The following is a 14,582-nucleotide window of genomic DNA, read 5'->3' as shown; positions in this document are numbered from 1 at the left end:
TGAGAAAGGGTTCCTCTCTGTCACCCAGGCTGGAGTGCAGCGGCATGATCAGAGCACACTGTAACCTTGAACTCCTGGGCTCAAGAGATGTTCCTGTCCCAGACATTTGAGTAGCTGGGACTACAAGCACATGCCAGCACACTTGGCTTTTTTCTTGTTGTTGTAGAGCCAAAGTCTCCCTAACCCCATTGATTTGTAATGCCACGTCTGAGCTTTATACATGTGCCCTTACTATCCCAACTTAATTACCATAGCAGGAACTCTATCTCTCCTGTTCCCTAACCACCAACTACTCCGTATTCAGGAATATGTTGACTCTTTACAGATATTTGTTTACAAATACAAATTTTAGGTTCCATTCCCAAAAAAAGTGAGGGAAGGGATATTAAACGGAAATGCATTGGACTTGTAGATTAATTTGGACATTGTTATAAAATTCAGCCTCCCAATCCAAGATCATGATGGTATGCTACACCATTTATTTGGGTCTTCCTTTATTCTGCTCTGAAATTTTCTTTATTAAAATCTTACAGACCTTTAATAAACATGTTCTTAGTTACAACTCTTGTTGCTACTGCTGCTAATGTAAATAGTATCTTCATTGCTATCACATTTTCAAACTCACTTTTTACTAGACAAATGGGTAGTTTTCATGTTAATTTTATATCCAGCAACTTTGGGGAACTCTCATCAGTTTTAAGTTTGTAGGTTCTCTTAGGATTTTCTAATAATAATAATAATAATCTATTGCATCTCTTCCTTCTTAATTCCATTATTTCTTTCCGTTTCTTAATTGTTGACTAGAAACTGTGATAGAAATGTTCTAGTCTAGTCCCTAACTCTAATGGGAAAGCTTCTGTAATCTCGCCATGAAGTATGAGATTTACTGCAGATTATTTAATAGATAATCTTTAGCATAATGTGTCATTATAAGAAAGTGATTTTCATCTGGGCTCGGTGGCTCACGCCTGTAATCCCAGCACTTTGGGAGACTGAGATGGGTGGATCACCTGAGGTCAGGAATTTGAGACCAGCCTGGCCAATATGGTAAAAGCCTGTCTCTACTAAAAATACAAAAATTAGCCAGGTGTGGTGGTGCAAGCCTGTAGGCCTAGCTACTTAAGAGGCTGAGGCACAAGAATAGCTTGTACCTGGGAGGCGGAAGCTGCAGCGAGCCGAGATTTTGCCACTGCACCCCAGCTTGGGCGACAGAGTGACAGTCTGTCTCAAAAAAATAAAGAACAGTGATTTCCTTACAGAAGCATATTCTTGGATCATAGTGGTTTTATATCCATTTTGCAAATCTTTTAACAGGTGTGTTTAGAGCATTTACATTTAATGTGATTATTTATAATGTTAGGATGTAAGTCTGGTATTTTATCGTTAATTTTCTGTCTGTTTCTCCTTTCCTACCTTCCTGTGGGCTACTTGAGGAATTTTTACTATTATATTTTAATATACCTACAGTTCCTTGAGCCTCTCGTTATACTTTTTTAGTGCTTGCTCTAGGGATTACAATATACCTAATTTACAGTCTACTAGTATCAACATTTTACTACTTCAAGTGGCATACAGAAACCCTACTAAAAATTACATCCCTTTACTCATTCTTTATGAAACAGTTGTCTCAAATATCACTACTGCATATCAGGACTACTTCAGAAATATTATAATTTTTGTTTCAAATATCAAAGACAATTTTAAACACCCAGGACAAAAGTCCCCTCAGATATTCACCCTTTCTGTTGTTCTTTATTCATTCCTGATATTGCAAGTTTTCTAATCACTTCCCTTCTGTTTGAAAGACTTTCTACAGCAACTCTTTGAAAGCAAGACTGCTGGGGATAAATCTTAGTTTAGTTTAATTCTGAAAATGTCCTTATATTACTTTCATTCCTGAAGGATATATTTTTGCTGGGTGTAGAAGGGTTCACAGTTCTTTTCTCCTAGTATTTGAAAAATGTTATGCCACTTCTTTCTGGCTTCCATGGCTTCGGACAAGTCACTTCATTCAAATTATTACCCTAAAGGTAATGTGTTGTTTCACTGAAGGGCTTTCAAGACTTTGTGGGGCGAGGGTGAGGGTCTTTAGTTTTCAGAAATTTTGATTACAATGAGCCTGGATATGGATTTTCTTTGGGGTTACATTATCTAGTGTTTATTCAGTTTCTTGAATCTGTTGGTTTGTCTTCTGCTGAATTGGGGGCATTTTCAAACACTACTTCTTCCAAGTATTTTGCTGCCTCACATTCTTTCCTTTCTCCTTCTGGAACTTCAATGAAAAGGAAGGTTAGCTCTTTTGTATTTTCCCACAGGTCTCTGAGGCACTGTTCATTTTGTTTTAGAAATCTATTGTCTCTCCGTTGTTCAGACTAAATAATTTCCACTAACCTATCTCCAAGATCATGAACTCTCTTCTTTTACTTCCATTCCGTTATGAGCCATCCAGTATTTGATTTTTGGCTCTAGGATTTACCTTTGTTTTTTCTGTATATCTTCTATTTCTTTGCTGAGACTTCCAACCTCTTACCTCAAGTGTGTTTATAATTGCTTCCTGTAGCACTTTTATGACAGCTGACTTAAAATCCTATGCGATAATTCATTCATTCCTGTCATCCTGGTGTGTCACCAACCTACTGTCTTTTCTCATTCAAGTTCAGATTTTCCTGGTTCTTGGTATGACAAGTAATTCTAGGTTATATTTGGGTGTTTTGAGTACTGTAAGACTTTGGCTTCCATTTAAACATATTTTAACAGGTGGTGAACCCCCATTTACGTCCAGAATGCACATCTCGGCCTGCTTTTATGGCCCATAGTTCAAAGGTCAATTTCATTTTAAAAATCTTTTCATTGCTGTTCTGATCTGCCCTGTTTGTGCACTACCTAGAGGCCAGTCTGAAACCTGGGCAGTACTCCACAGCATGTTTCAGTTCTCAAAGATTTTGCTATGCTAATTCTGGTTGCTTTCATGTGTAGGCCACTGGGAGTAGTGTCTAGGACCTTACACACAGTTTAGAAATCCCTTTCTCTGGCTCCTTCCTCTCCACAATCCTCTTCCCACACACTGCCTGGGATAGGATGGGGTGTTGCCTTGTTGCTGTTGTCCATTTAGTGCATAGGGAGGATGAATCACAGGGTTCCTTGCATGCACTGTGGGTCTAGTCAACAGGGTTCCACCCCAGGCTCCACAGTACCCAGGCAGGGAGCGGGAGAGTGCTGTTTCAATAGTGCCAGTTAGGGATGACCGACTGGGCTTCATAACACATTATGCACAGTACATCATGCAGAAGGATATGCTTTTGTGGTGTTCACCTGGAACACAGTAGGTATAATAAACAGAGACGGTGTGCTTTACTTGGCTTAAAATGTTGATCATGTGTTACCACAGACTTTTGGGTTGGCTAAAAACTGTCTGATCTAGAGGGGCTTATCTGGACAAGTCTGTCCCTCATCCCCCTCCTGGGACTGGGAGGCTAGCCTGGGCACATTCTTCTCGTGGCAATGGTAGAGGTGCAAGAGCAAGCCCTGACTATAAGCCCATTTCGATACTCTCCTTGTGTTATATTTGTCACATCCCAGTGAAAGCAAGCCACACAGCTGAACTCAGTTAATGACAGGACAATTTGGGAGGCCACCACAAAGAACTAATACTAGAGTCATAATGGATCCAATGATGCCATCTACTGCACTGTGATGGCTTTTAAGATTGTCTCCTTATTGTGAAGTTCTGCAGATCCAGCAAAATTTGTTGACATGTTGATTTATTTGTATTTATCCTTGACAGTATTCAAAGCATATTTTCTAGTTAAAGATTCGTGTCTTCCTTCAATTTTAGAAAATTCCTAGAAATTATATTTTCAAATATTGTTTCTACACCATTCTTCCATTCTCTTCTTTTGGAATTCCTAATATATGAATATAGAAAACTTTCAACTCATCCTCCATTTTTCTTAACTATGCTTTCATATTTGTTAGATTTCCACCCCTGTCTAAAGTTTATACTACTGACTGCATTTTTTATGTGAATAACTATGTTTTTTTCATCTTGAAGATTTCTAATTTATTCTTTATCACATTTACCTATTCATGTATGTTTTTATTTTTCCTAATTTCTTGTTCTTTTTAAATGAAAGCCTTCATTTAATTCTGATTATCCACAGCAAAATTTTAAGCCTTTATTAAATTATTAAGAACATTACTTTCAGCTGGGCACGGTGGCTCACGCCTGTAATCCCAGCAGTCTGGGAGGCCAAGGTGGGCGGATCACAAGGTCAGGGTTCGAGACCAGCCTGACCAACATGGTGAAACTCCATCTCTATTAAAAATACAAAAATTAGCCAGGTGTAGTGGCGTGTGCCTGCAATCCCAGCTATGCAGGAGAATCACTTCAACCTGGGTGGCAGAGGTTGCAGTGAGCCAAGATCGCGCCACTGCACTCAAGCCTGGGCAACAGAGCGAGACTCTGTCTTAAAAAAAAAAAAAAAAAAAAAAAAAAGAACATTACTTTCATCTGGAGTGAATACCATGTTCTGATTCTTGATTTTTCTTATGTCTATAATAATAGCATTGGATTTCTTCATGCATTTTATTTCAAATATTGAACGCCAGACTTCATTTTGAGTGGGGAATGTTTTGTTTTCTCTCTCTTCATTTACTCTCCTTTATTTCTTTCTCTCAATCCTCCTTCCTGTCTAACAGTTTTGTGGTTCCCTTCCCCTACACCTAACCCAGAGTGTGTGTATTTATATATACATATTCTTTTTTACTCAGCTGTCATATGAACATGTTTCTTCTTTCCAAACTTACAACAAAAATTTTTAGGGTAAAGACCGTATCCTATGTATCTGCATTCATCAAAATATATTACATAATACTGAACACCAAAACGTGCTCAGAAAATAGTAAATTAAATTTTAGTATCTGCATGGTTACAAGCTTAACAGATTTATCTTAGACTTACTAGTAAGTGCTAAGTTGCTTAGAATGCAGAATGTAACCTGGAGTTGTCTTTATCATGCAGTAACAATCTATGAAATAGTGACTCTACAACATTTTTCCTTATTTCCTCATTTCCACTGTATTTAATTCAAACTTCTTCACATCCAATTTAATCGACAGTTAAAGAAACTGTGAAGACCTTCTGACGCTTTATGCTAAGCAGCAAATGGTAGCAGAAAATGAAACAGTATCACAAAACTGAGGATTCAACGCTGGTCACAATCAGCACACATTTCCATTGCTGTAAAATACCCTTTGAGGTCTTGATATTATTCAGACTCTTGCCTCTCTTCTTTTTTTCATTAAAGGCATCTCTGAAAGTAAACAGGTTTCCTAACACAGCCTATAGTTCTTCTGACCAAGGAAATCATATAATTGAGTTATAAAGAAACCCAACAGGAATATTTAGCTACCAGTTAAGGCTCCAAATTGTTCCTGATATTAGGCTATCCTGGGAATCTCTCCCTTCAAAGGACCCTGACCTGGGACAAATCACTCAAAAGCAGCCTTGTGACTGATGTCATTACTCTAGGGAATCAGAAACCACTGTGAAGAAAGACACAGCAGACGAGTCCTCCAAAAACTGAACTGGTATTTGAGGTACTGGTAAGAGCTACAATTCAAATCTGTCAAGTGGAACAAAAAAATTAATCTGTTTATTTAATTATTATATTAATAAAAGATTGGTCTTCTATAATCTAAATCGTTTTCAGTGAACTAAACCCTGAGCAGATTTTTCTTCTGGTTCCTTCAAGTGGAAATCAGAGCTCGTATTTTATAAGCATAACACTTATTAGAACAGCCTAACAGAACCAATCCCTGTTATATACAATTTTCAATACTGAATAATTACGTCCCTCAAAACAATATTTTTATCCCAACATATAAGTTATTACATATTTTCGTCGTCATGATCCATAAAATTCTTCTTTCCAAATTAATCACTATATATGTTTTTTTATAAATGGTACCAATTTTGAAAAGTAATATCTGAGGTATTCTATTACTTCTTCCCAGCACATTAATAAAATAAATTGCTTATCTTATTATGTTTATCTCCTTTCCCCTAAAAGTTTGTAACAGTCTCACTAAGCTTGAGGTATCATTTTCTCACTTAAAAGTTTTTTATTGGAAGACAATGAAATATTTGGAAAATAAAATGGTGGGTTATTTAACTTTTTATAAAATTTAACTTTAAAAAACTGTTGCTAGAGTATCACAACTGCTAAGCTACGGTTCTTAAAAACATTACGGAGTTCTGACTGCCTGGCACAACTTCAAAGTTTCAAGGGTAAATAAGGTTTTATCTTCAGAATCACATTCTAAAAATACAAATTAATAATAATGAAAATGAAAAAAATCCACAAGTGTTTTATTGAATTACGTTTCATAATTTTAAAGAGTAATGAAATAAAACATTCAACCCTGAAATACATGATTTGTGGTACTTTTCCATAGACTTTTTATTTGGATCTTTTTCATTCATGGTATTTTATGATTGATCAAGTAAAACCACAATGTGGCAATATTAATATCTTCATAACTTTTTATACAGAAGCTCTTATAATTAAAATATGAAAATTATCTTCACTAATACTAATATGTTAAGCTGAAAATAGTATTTTTGAAAACAATCCTATTGTACAAACGTAAATTTTAATGACTCCTAATTTAGAAAGTGTAATTAATTTAAACAATAAAGTGATTTAAAATATGGAATAGTTTTTCCTGCTGAGCTGAGCAAAGAGAAAGTAAGTACCTATGTAAAACGTGTGATAAAGGATCAAAAAATGCTTATCTGAAGATGTGACAAGTTTTTTAAACTACAAGAAAATTCTGAGGCTATGCTTCATCAACAAGTTAATCAAAGGCACCAGTATTTCCTTTATCTATCTCCTCATCCCCCACACCCATGAACTTTTCCATTATAGCCACCTACACATTGTTCCATGAGATTACAAAATTGTAAAAGCCGTCAACTACAACGGAGCTCTCTTCTGCTACTTGGTCAACTCAGACTCATAAAGGTATTCTTAAAAATCAATTACAGGATATGTATTTCATTTTCATCCTATCCATATCAAGCCTTAGAATTTCATAAAATAATTAAAGGCCAGATAGCATTCACATATAGAAGAAAGCACTATTAACACTAGTTTACTAGATTAGCGTTTCCCAACTTGTCAATTTAGTAACATCTAGTGATTTTTTCTATATCCATGTTTCATTTATACTATTAATATTCTTCTTTAAATTGATTTACTTTGGGGAAAAGACAAATTTTAAAAACTAAAGTATATGTAACAATTGACACCACATATTTGTCTACTAATTAACAGCTGTTTTCTAGAACATTAAAATAATGCGCCAATTAAAATTCAAATGTTTGTTCATATATCACTTAAAATTATCTCAATCACCAATAGTGATGCGCATATGACCACTCTGAAACCTACCACCTTAGATAAACTCAGCCCTGGTACACTTGTCCAGAAATGAGATGTCCAGCTAAATCATAAGGACATCTTATCACACGTTGCCTGTATCTCAGCTAATGTGTGGCTCAGTCATACACACATTTACATAAGAGGATAAACCTGAATACTGAGTTACTTTTCTTTCTTTTAAAAAATGATTAAATATAAGAACAACTTTATGTAGAAAAATCAATATACTCAACACAACTAGATAAGATGACATTATTGGTATTCAAGAGAATTCCTATTTCCAAGAATAAGGAAAGGCCAATTTCAAGTTTACCTAAAAGATATTCTGAATAGGAATAATCAGTATCACACAGTGAAGATACCTGTACATCTTAGAAAACTTACACCACTCACAGTATTCTCAGTGAATTCCGAAAAAATTATTCTTTCTACTTTGTAAAAGTATAATAAAGACTTTACAATAAATCTGCTGAAACCATCTCCAGGTATTACTTCATCTACTATTTTTAAATAGAAATTCGGTGTCAAGGTTTATTACCTTTGGCAATTCCCATTCCGACCGAGATCCGTCTGCACTGTAGTAATACTGTCTACCCTGATCATCAATATGCTTGAGCCACTATAAAAACAGAACAGGTGTTATTAAATTTAAATAAAAGCAAGTTAAGCTACTACTATCAGAGATACTAGATTTAATTTTTATGAATTTTATTCTACTTGCTCAGTAACACTGCAACAAAAAATTTTTTTTTTTTTTTTTTTTTTTTGAGACAGAGCTTTGCTCTTGTTGCCCAGGCTGGAGTGCAATGGTGTAATCTTGGCTCACCACAACCTCTGCCTCCCGGGTTCAAGCAGTTCAAGCAATTCTTCTGCATCAGCCTCCCGAGTAGCTGGGATTACAGGCAAGTGCCACTACACCCAGCTAGTTTTGCATTTTTAGTAGAGTCAGAGTTTCTCCATGTTGGTCAGGCTGGTCTCGAAATCCTGACCTGAGGTGATTCACCTGCCTTGGTCTCCCAAAGTGCTGGGATTACAGGCGTGAGCCACCGTGCCTGGCATGCGACAAAAATTTCTAACTAATTATACTAATAGACTTGCATTTTAAGTTTGGTAAGAATAAACATACTCATTATTAAACATGACTTTATTTGCCCTCTCTATCCTCCAATGTCTGGCTAGTTGTTCAAGCACCACTTAACAACAAGCAACATACAACATAAAGATACACAGATGTACAAATGCACTGGTACACAGGTACACTCCCATCTGAAAACAGGTTTGAGAAACTGACAAAAGGGAAACACTTTTCAATTAAATGTACAACTAAACCATTTAAAGCCCCATTTCATGCAAACCTTTAGGAATTACTTCCTATGGCCAAACACAATAAAATTTAAACAACAGCAACAACAAAACATCATGCAATAAAACACAGGGAATATGAGGGGAAAAAAGTATTGCTAATACAAACATATGAACTTGAGTATGAAATAAATGAAAAAACTGCTTCCATATATTCCAATGTCAAATAATTGAGGCAGGAAAGAGGGATAAAAGCCAAGCCCCATTTATTCCCAAGCACATCTTCTCTGAACATGTACTACCAACCAGTTGCTTTCTCAAATGATACCAGATGCAATACACACACAAAATGTCAACATTCATTTCCAAACTAATCATAAAATACTAGATTGATGGTTTTTGTTTTACATAAATTTGATTGTAATAGGAAAAGGAGAATAGGCAGTAAGGCGATGTACGATAATGGCACAGAGAGAAAACCATTTCCAAAAAACTATTCCCCCAGAAAAATATAAAGAAATATGCCTATTGAAGAAATCTAAACAAATGACATTCAACAGGTGTACTCTTAAAAGGTCTTTCATGGGTATCAAGAGCATAAAAATCACTATCATCCTTAGCAGTTTAAAACCATTAATCAGTAGTTAGACTGAGTTTTCATATTGTCAATTGGCATGATTATAAAGTTACAATGAAGACTATTTTCATGTTTTTAAAAATACTACTAAACCTTCAGTACACAACTATTTTATGAGAGAATTCTGCCAAAAAACACTAGATGAGAAAAAAAGAATGTACCTTTTCATTAGTATAGTCACTGGTATATAAGGTATGCCCACGTTCATCCAACTCTTCTGACCAACCCCTTGGAGGAGAACCACACTGACTATCTGACTGGCTGTAAGAAGTGCTGTAGTAGTTTTCTTCGGATGAAAGAAGCTACAAATAGTCAGAAACATAAGGATTTTTCTTCTTTGAATATAAATATGAATCGGCTGAAAATCTAATAAATCAATTTTACTTGAGTATAAGTACTAAGATAATTTAAATATATTTGAATATTTGATTTTGAAAGTAAATTGATAAGTCTTTAAATGTTACATTGTAAGAGGTGAGGTAAAATTAACAGTGGTTATTTTATCACATTAGTGCAACCCTAGAAAAATTCATCACAATAAAACTAAAAACAGTGTTTTCAGACTAAGGAGCGCTCGAATGTTATTTAATGTTGTTTTTGGCTGAAATCAAGTTTAAAAATGAAAGGAGTAGGTGTGTGTACACATATATATGTGTAAACAAGGGAGGAGATGAGGGAACTGCATTAGACTGAGCTCCCCCTCATGTACCACAAGCACATAGCCACATGCAAGGTAAACAACATTGCTAAATAAAGATATCTCGGACTATTTTTCTATAATTTGTGTTATAATTTAGTGGTAAATTTTCCTAACTCATTCAATCAAATGCCTATTAAAGACTACTGGAAACTAAACTTCAAAACAAGAAAAAATAACATTGAGCAAATTCAAACACAATACAGAGAGACAAATAAAAAATTCTGTATGAAAACAGTATAGGGGCCAGGAGCGGTAGTTCACGTCTGTAATCCTAGCACTATGGGAGGCCAAGGCCAGAGGATCATTTGAGTACAGGAGCTCAAAACTGGCCTGGGCAACATAGTGAGACCTCATCTCCATTTTTTATTCAAAAGAAGGAGGAGGAGGAGGAGGAGGAGGAGGAAGAGGAGGAGGATGGGGAGGGGGAGGGGGAAAGGGATGGGAAGGGGAGGGGGAGGAGGGGAAGGGGAAGAGAAGGGAAGGGAAGGGGGAGTAGGGGAATGGGGAGGAGGGGAGGGGGAGGAAAGGAGGGGAGGGAAAAGGGGAAGGGAGAGAAGAAAATAAAATAATATGGGTATACATGACAAACTGTAGACACATGAGAGAAGCAAATTAGAAGACTGGGAAAATTTAGAAACTTTTGATGCCTACTGACAAGAGGGACCATAATATGACTAAATGGCAATTTGCTTTCGGCACTGAAAAGTCATTCATTTAAGAATCATTTATTAGGTTAGCACTCATGCAAATGACCCTTCCTATCACCTCTAGGTAAAATAGTTTCAGCAAGTAAAACTTACTCATTCATACTATATTTTCTATCATCATAATTTGGTCTGAAACACTAAGATGGGTAGATTCTCCACACTGTAGTTAAAGACATTAAGATTCTAATATTAATATGTTCACAAAAACATAGCTTTACAGAAGCACTGCATAAAGTGAATTATATATGTTTTACAACAGAAACATTTTTTAAACATTGAAAACCTAATTCAAAAATCAGGAGTTTATTTTTATTTAATTGAAGCAACTTAAAATGCAAGCTCACAGACAAGAAGAGTGCAGTAAAACTTTTAGAAACAAAAATGGCAATCAAATTAGTAAAATTAATTTAAGAAACAAAATCACAGAATCAATTTTTCAAAGATATGACTTTCTAGCTAACAAAATTCTCATCATAATTTTCCAACTTTTGCACAGTAAATATGATGTTCTCTTCTACCATGAAAAGTAACCTCCAACATCTTCATATGCTTTATATTATACTACAGAACCAGGCTTTAAGATCTGGATATCCTCTACTGAAAAATAGTTGTTTAATGGCGTTAAGTAAAAGTTAAGATAATTTTTGGCAAGCATTCTATAGATATTAACTATTCTATACCTAATAACTTAATTCAAAGGTGTAACCGATTCAGTAACTTTGGGATACAAATGTATCCTAGTACAACAAATGTATCCTAGTACAAATATGAGGAGGATGTTCCATTTATAGAAGAATGGCAGGTAGGTATCCCAATTGATACCTGAACAGAAACAGTTAAAAATGTTACATAAAATGTTTTTTTAAATAATCTATGAACAAAAGGCTAATTAAGAAATACTCAGAGGTCAAAAGCTAAGTGGAAACAAGAATCAACAGAGTCAAGCAGAGGAAAAAAAGACCAGCTTTCTTCTTGAAGGCATCTGACAGACCCCAAACTAAAATGTTAGTTTTCAAGACCATGCAGGAGTGTTAGAGAACTGAACTCAGGATTACCAAAAACAGGAAGTCTAAAAGGCTGTCCCACAATACAGAGCTGGGAACGCCAAAGAAATATACCCACAAATTATGGGTGAACCATAAACAAATCTTGCCCCTTTATTTCACACTAGGAAAATCATAGAAATTTTCCCCAGTAATTGGGGAAAATAAGGGGACTCTCTAGCCACAAAAGTCTTCATGAAATCCAAATCACTATTAATACTACCTGGGTGGCTTGTAAAAACTAAAGCTGAAGATGTACTTTTAAATACTCATAGTTTCCCCCTAGGCATCCATCAGAAGAGACTCACCTTTGAAGGAACCCACCTTCAACCCCAGCATAAAAGACTTCCTACTTATGAATTTCCAACAACTATAACCTCACATTAAAACAGATATATTCTCAAAACACCCTGAGTAAGAGTCAGCAGAAAAACAGTATAATCAGACTCTCTAAAACTTTATGTACAGAAATTAACAAAAATAAAACAGAAAACAAGACTAGAGCGATACAACAAATAAATGCAATATATAATCTTCACTGGATCCTTCACAGTAGGGAAAAAAACTGTAAAGAATATTACTTGACAACTGAGAAACAATGAATATTAATCATGTAGGAAATAACATACTAATATTATATGTCTTCGGTATGATAAATGATTTGTGGTTTTGCCAGAACATGTCCTTATACTTATGGAATAAAATATATTATCTGCTTCAAATCACTCATACACACATGTGTATGTGTGTTTGGGCAGATGAAGGGGGAGAGAGAAATAAAACAAACGTGGCAAAATTTTAACCATTGGTAAATCTAGATGAATGGTACACGGCATATAATGTTCACTGTACTGTTCTTTTAAATTTTTGAAGGTTTAAAACTTTTCAAAGCAGTGATATTGGGAAACTCCCCTAAACAAATACTTTTTAAAATTCAAGGATTGACTTAACATCAAATGAAGGTATAGACAAAGAGAAAAATACCAAACAGAAGCTGGATCTTGAAATACTGAAAATAAACAGAGAGACATGGATGAACAGCGTGAGATTAAACATTCATTTAATCAAGGTTCCAGAGTAAGAAGAAAGAGAATATGGGGGCGAGCCTATATACAGTTATAGCTAGGAACTTTCCAAAATTGATCAAAGACAGGACTCCTCAAATTCAGAAATCCCAACAAAACCCTCGCGGAAAATAAAAATACCTTTACCCAGCTACATCACAGTAAAAATATAGACACATGATCTTTAAAGCTGCCAACAAAAAGAGACAAACTATGCTTAAAGAAAAGACAATCAGATTGACATCTGAATTTTCAGCATCAACAATGGAAGCCAGAGAATATGAGAATAAAATCTTCAATGAACAAGGAAAAAACAAACAAGTAAATAGTCAACTTACAACTATATATTCATGTTCTTCAAAAGTAAAAGTAAAATAAATTTTCAGACAAAAATTAAGATTCTATTACTAACAGACCCTCATGAAGGAATTTAAAAGCATGTAATCATGGCTGGGCACAGTGGCTCATGCCTGTAATCCCAGTACTTTGGGAGGCCAAGGTGCGAGGATCACTTGAGCCCAGGAGTTCAAGACCAGCCTGGTCAACACAGTGACACCCCATAACTACAAAAAATTTAAAAATTAGCCAGGCATGGTGGCTCATGCCTGTAGTCCCAGCTACCTGGGAGTCTGAGGCAGGAGGATGGCTGAGCGCAGGAGTTTGAGGCTGCAGTGAGCTATGACCACAGCACTGTACTCCACCCTGGGCAAGAGAGCAAAACCCTGTCTCCTGCCAAAAAAGGTTCATATTTATGACAGATGAAGAAAATGTGAGAAGACAAAGTGGTAAAAATTAGGATTAATTTTAAGAGTCATGTACAACAACAACAAGGGGGCTAAAAATAGAAATATAACATATGACAGCAACAGCACAACAGCACACATAGATCCTATATGACTTTAAGGAACAAGAAGATAGTGATTAACTTTATGCATAGACTAACTATGCATGCTAAAGCTGGACATGGTGGCCCATACTTGTAGTCCCAGCTACTGGGGAAGCTGAGGTGAAAGGGCTGCTTGAGCCAGGAGTTTGAGCGTTGAATCTATCCTGGGCAACATAACAAGATCCTGTCTCAGCAGCACCTCCGGCCTCTACCCACTAGATGTCAGTAGCACGTTCCCCATTGTGACAACCAAAAAAAGTCTTTGGACTTTACCAAATGTCCCTGGAAGGCAAAATCAGCCCTATTATGAATGACTGTTCTAGGGTAACCACTAAAATAATAAGCTTCTGTGTTAAGACAGAAGAGCCAACAGTTGCTCCCTCCCAAACCCCACTAAAATCACAACAGCGAAATATGCTTAAAATGACGTAAACCCACAACAACAGGGAGAACAGGGAAGCAGACGAACAAAAAAGCTGAATTATCTACACAGAAGAAAGTAGAATCTAAACCAGTATGGTGCAGACAAAGCGGGGGGGAATGAAACCTGACAAGCTTACAGAACAGAATCTGCAAATGGCTTGGCAACTGACGGTATGAGGTATCTCTGAAACTGGGGAGTGAAAGCAGTGGTACTAAAATAAGAATTAAAAATGCCAGAATCTCCTTCTACATACCTGGCTGCTACGTGTGCAGCCCGTCCCTACTCCAGCAGAAGCACGGAGAGTTATTCCCTCTGAGAAAGGAAAAATACTAAGATTCTGAGTTGAGGGACAATAGATACAATAGGGACATGGG

At 36.1% G+C, this 14,582-nt stretch overlaps 1 protein-coding gene across 5 annotated transcripts in view; it reads right to left on the bottom strand.

Annotated features, from left to right (window-relative positions):
• ARHGAP12 (Rho GTPase activating protein 12) overlaps positions 1-14,582 on the bottom strand; it is a 124,431-nt gene that overhangs the window by 38,111 nt on the left and 71,738 nt on the right. For 3 of the 5 annotated variants that reach the window (XM_025397079.1, XM_025397080.1, XM_025397081.1), the window contains exons 5-6: positions 9,546-9,686; positions 7,984-8,064 (exon numbers count right to left, since the gene is read on the bottom strand). In XM_025397079.1, the coding sequence (XP_025252864.1) occupies positions 7,984-8,064; positions 9,546-9,686 (222 nt within the window). The remainder of the gene's footprint in view (positions 1-7,983; positions 8,065-9,545; positions 9,687-14,582) is intronic. The other 2 variants (XM_025397082.1, XM_025397083.1) reach the window with 1 other exon arrangement.

This window comes from Theropithecus gelada, chromosome 9 (assembly GCF_003255815.1).
Source record: "Theropithecus gelada isolate Dixy chromosome 9, Tgel_1.0, whole genome shotgun sequence".
Lineage (NCBI taxonomy): Eukaryota > Metazoa > Chordata > Mammalia > Primates > Cercopithecidae > Theropithecus > Theropithecus gelada.
This window is presented reverse-complemented; position numbering and strand designations above follow the sequence as displayed.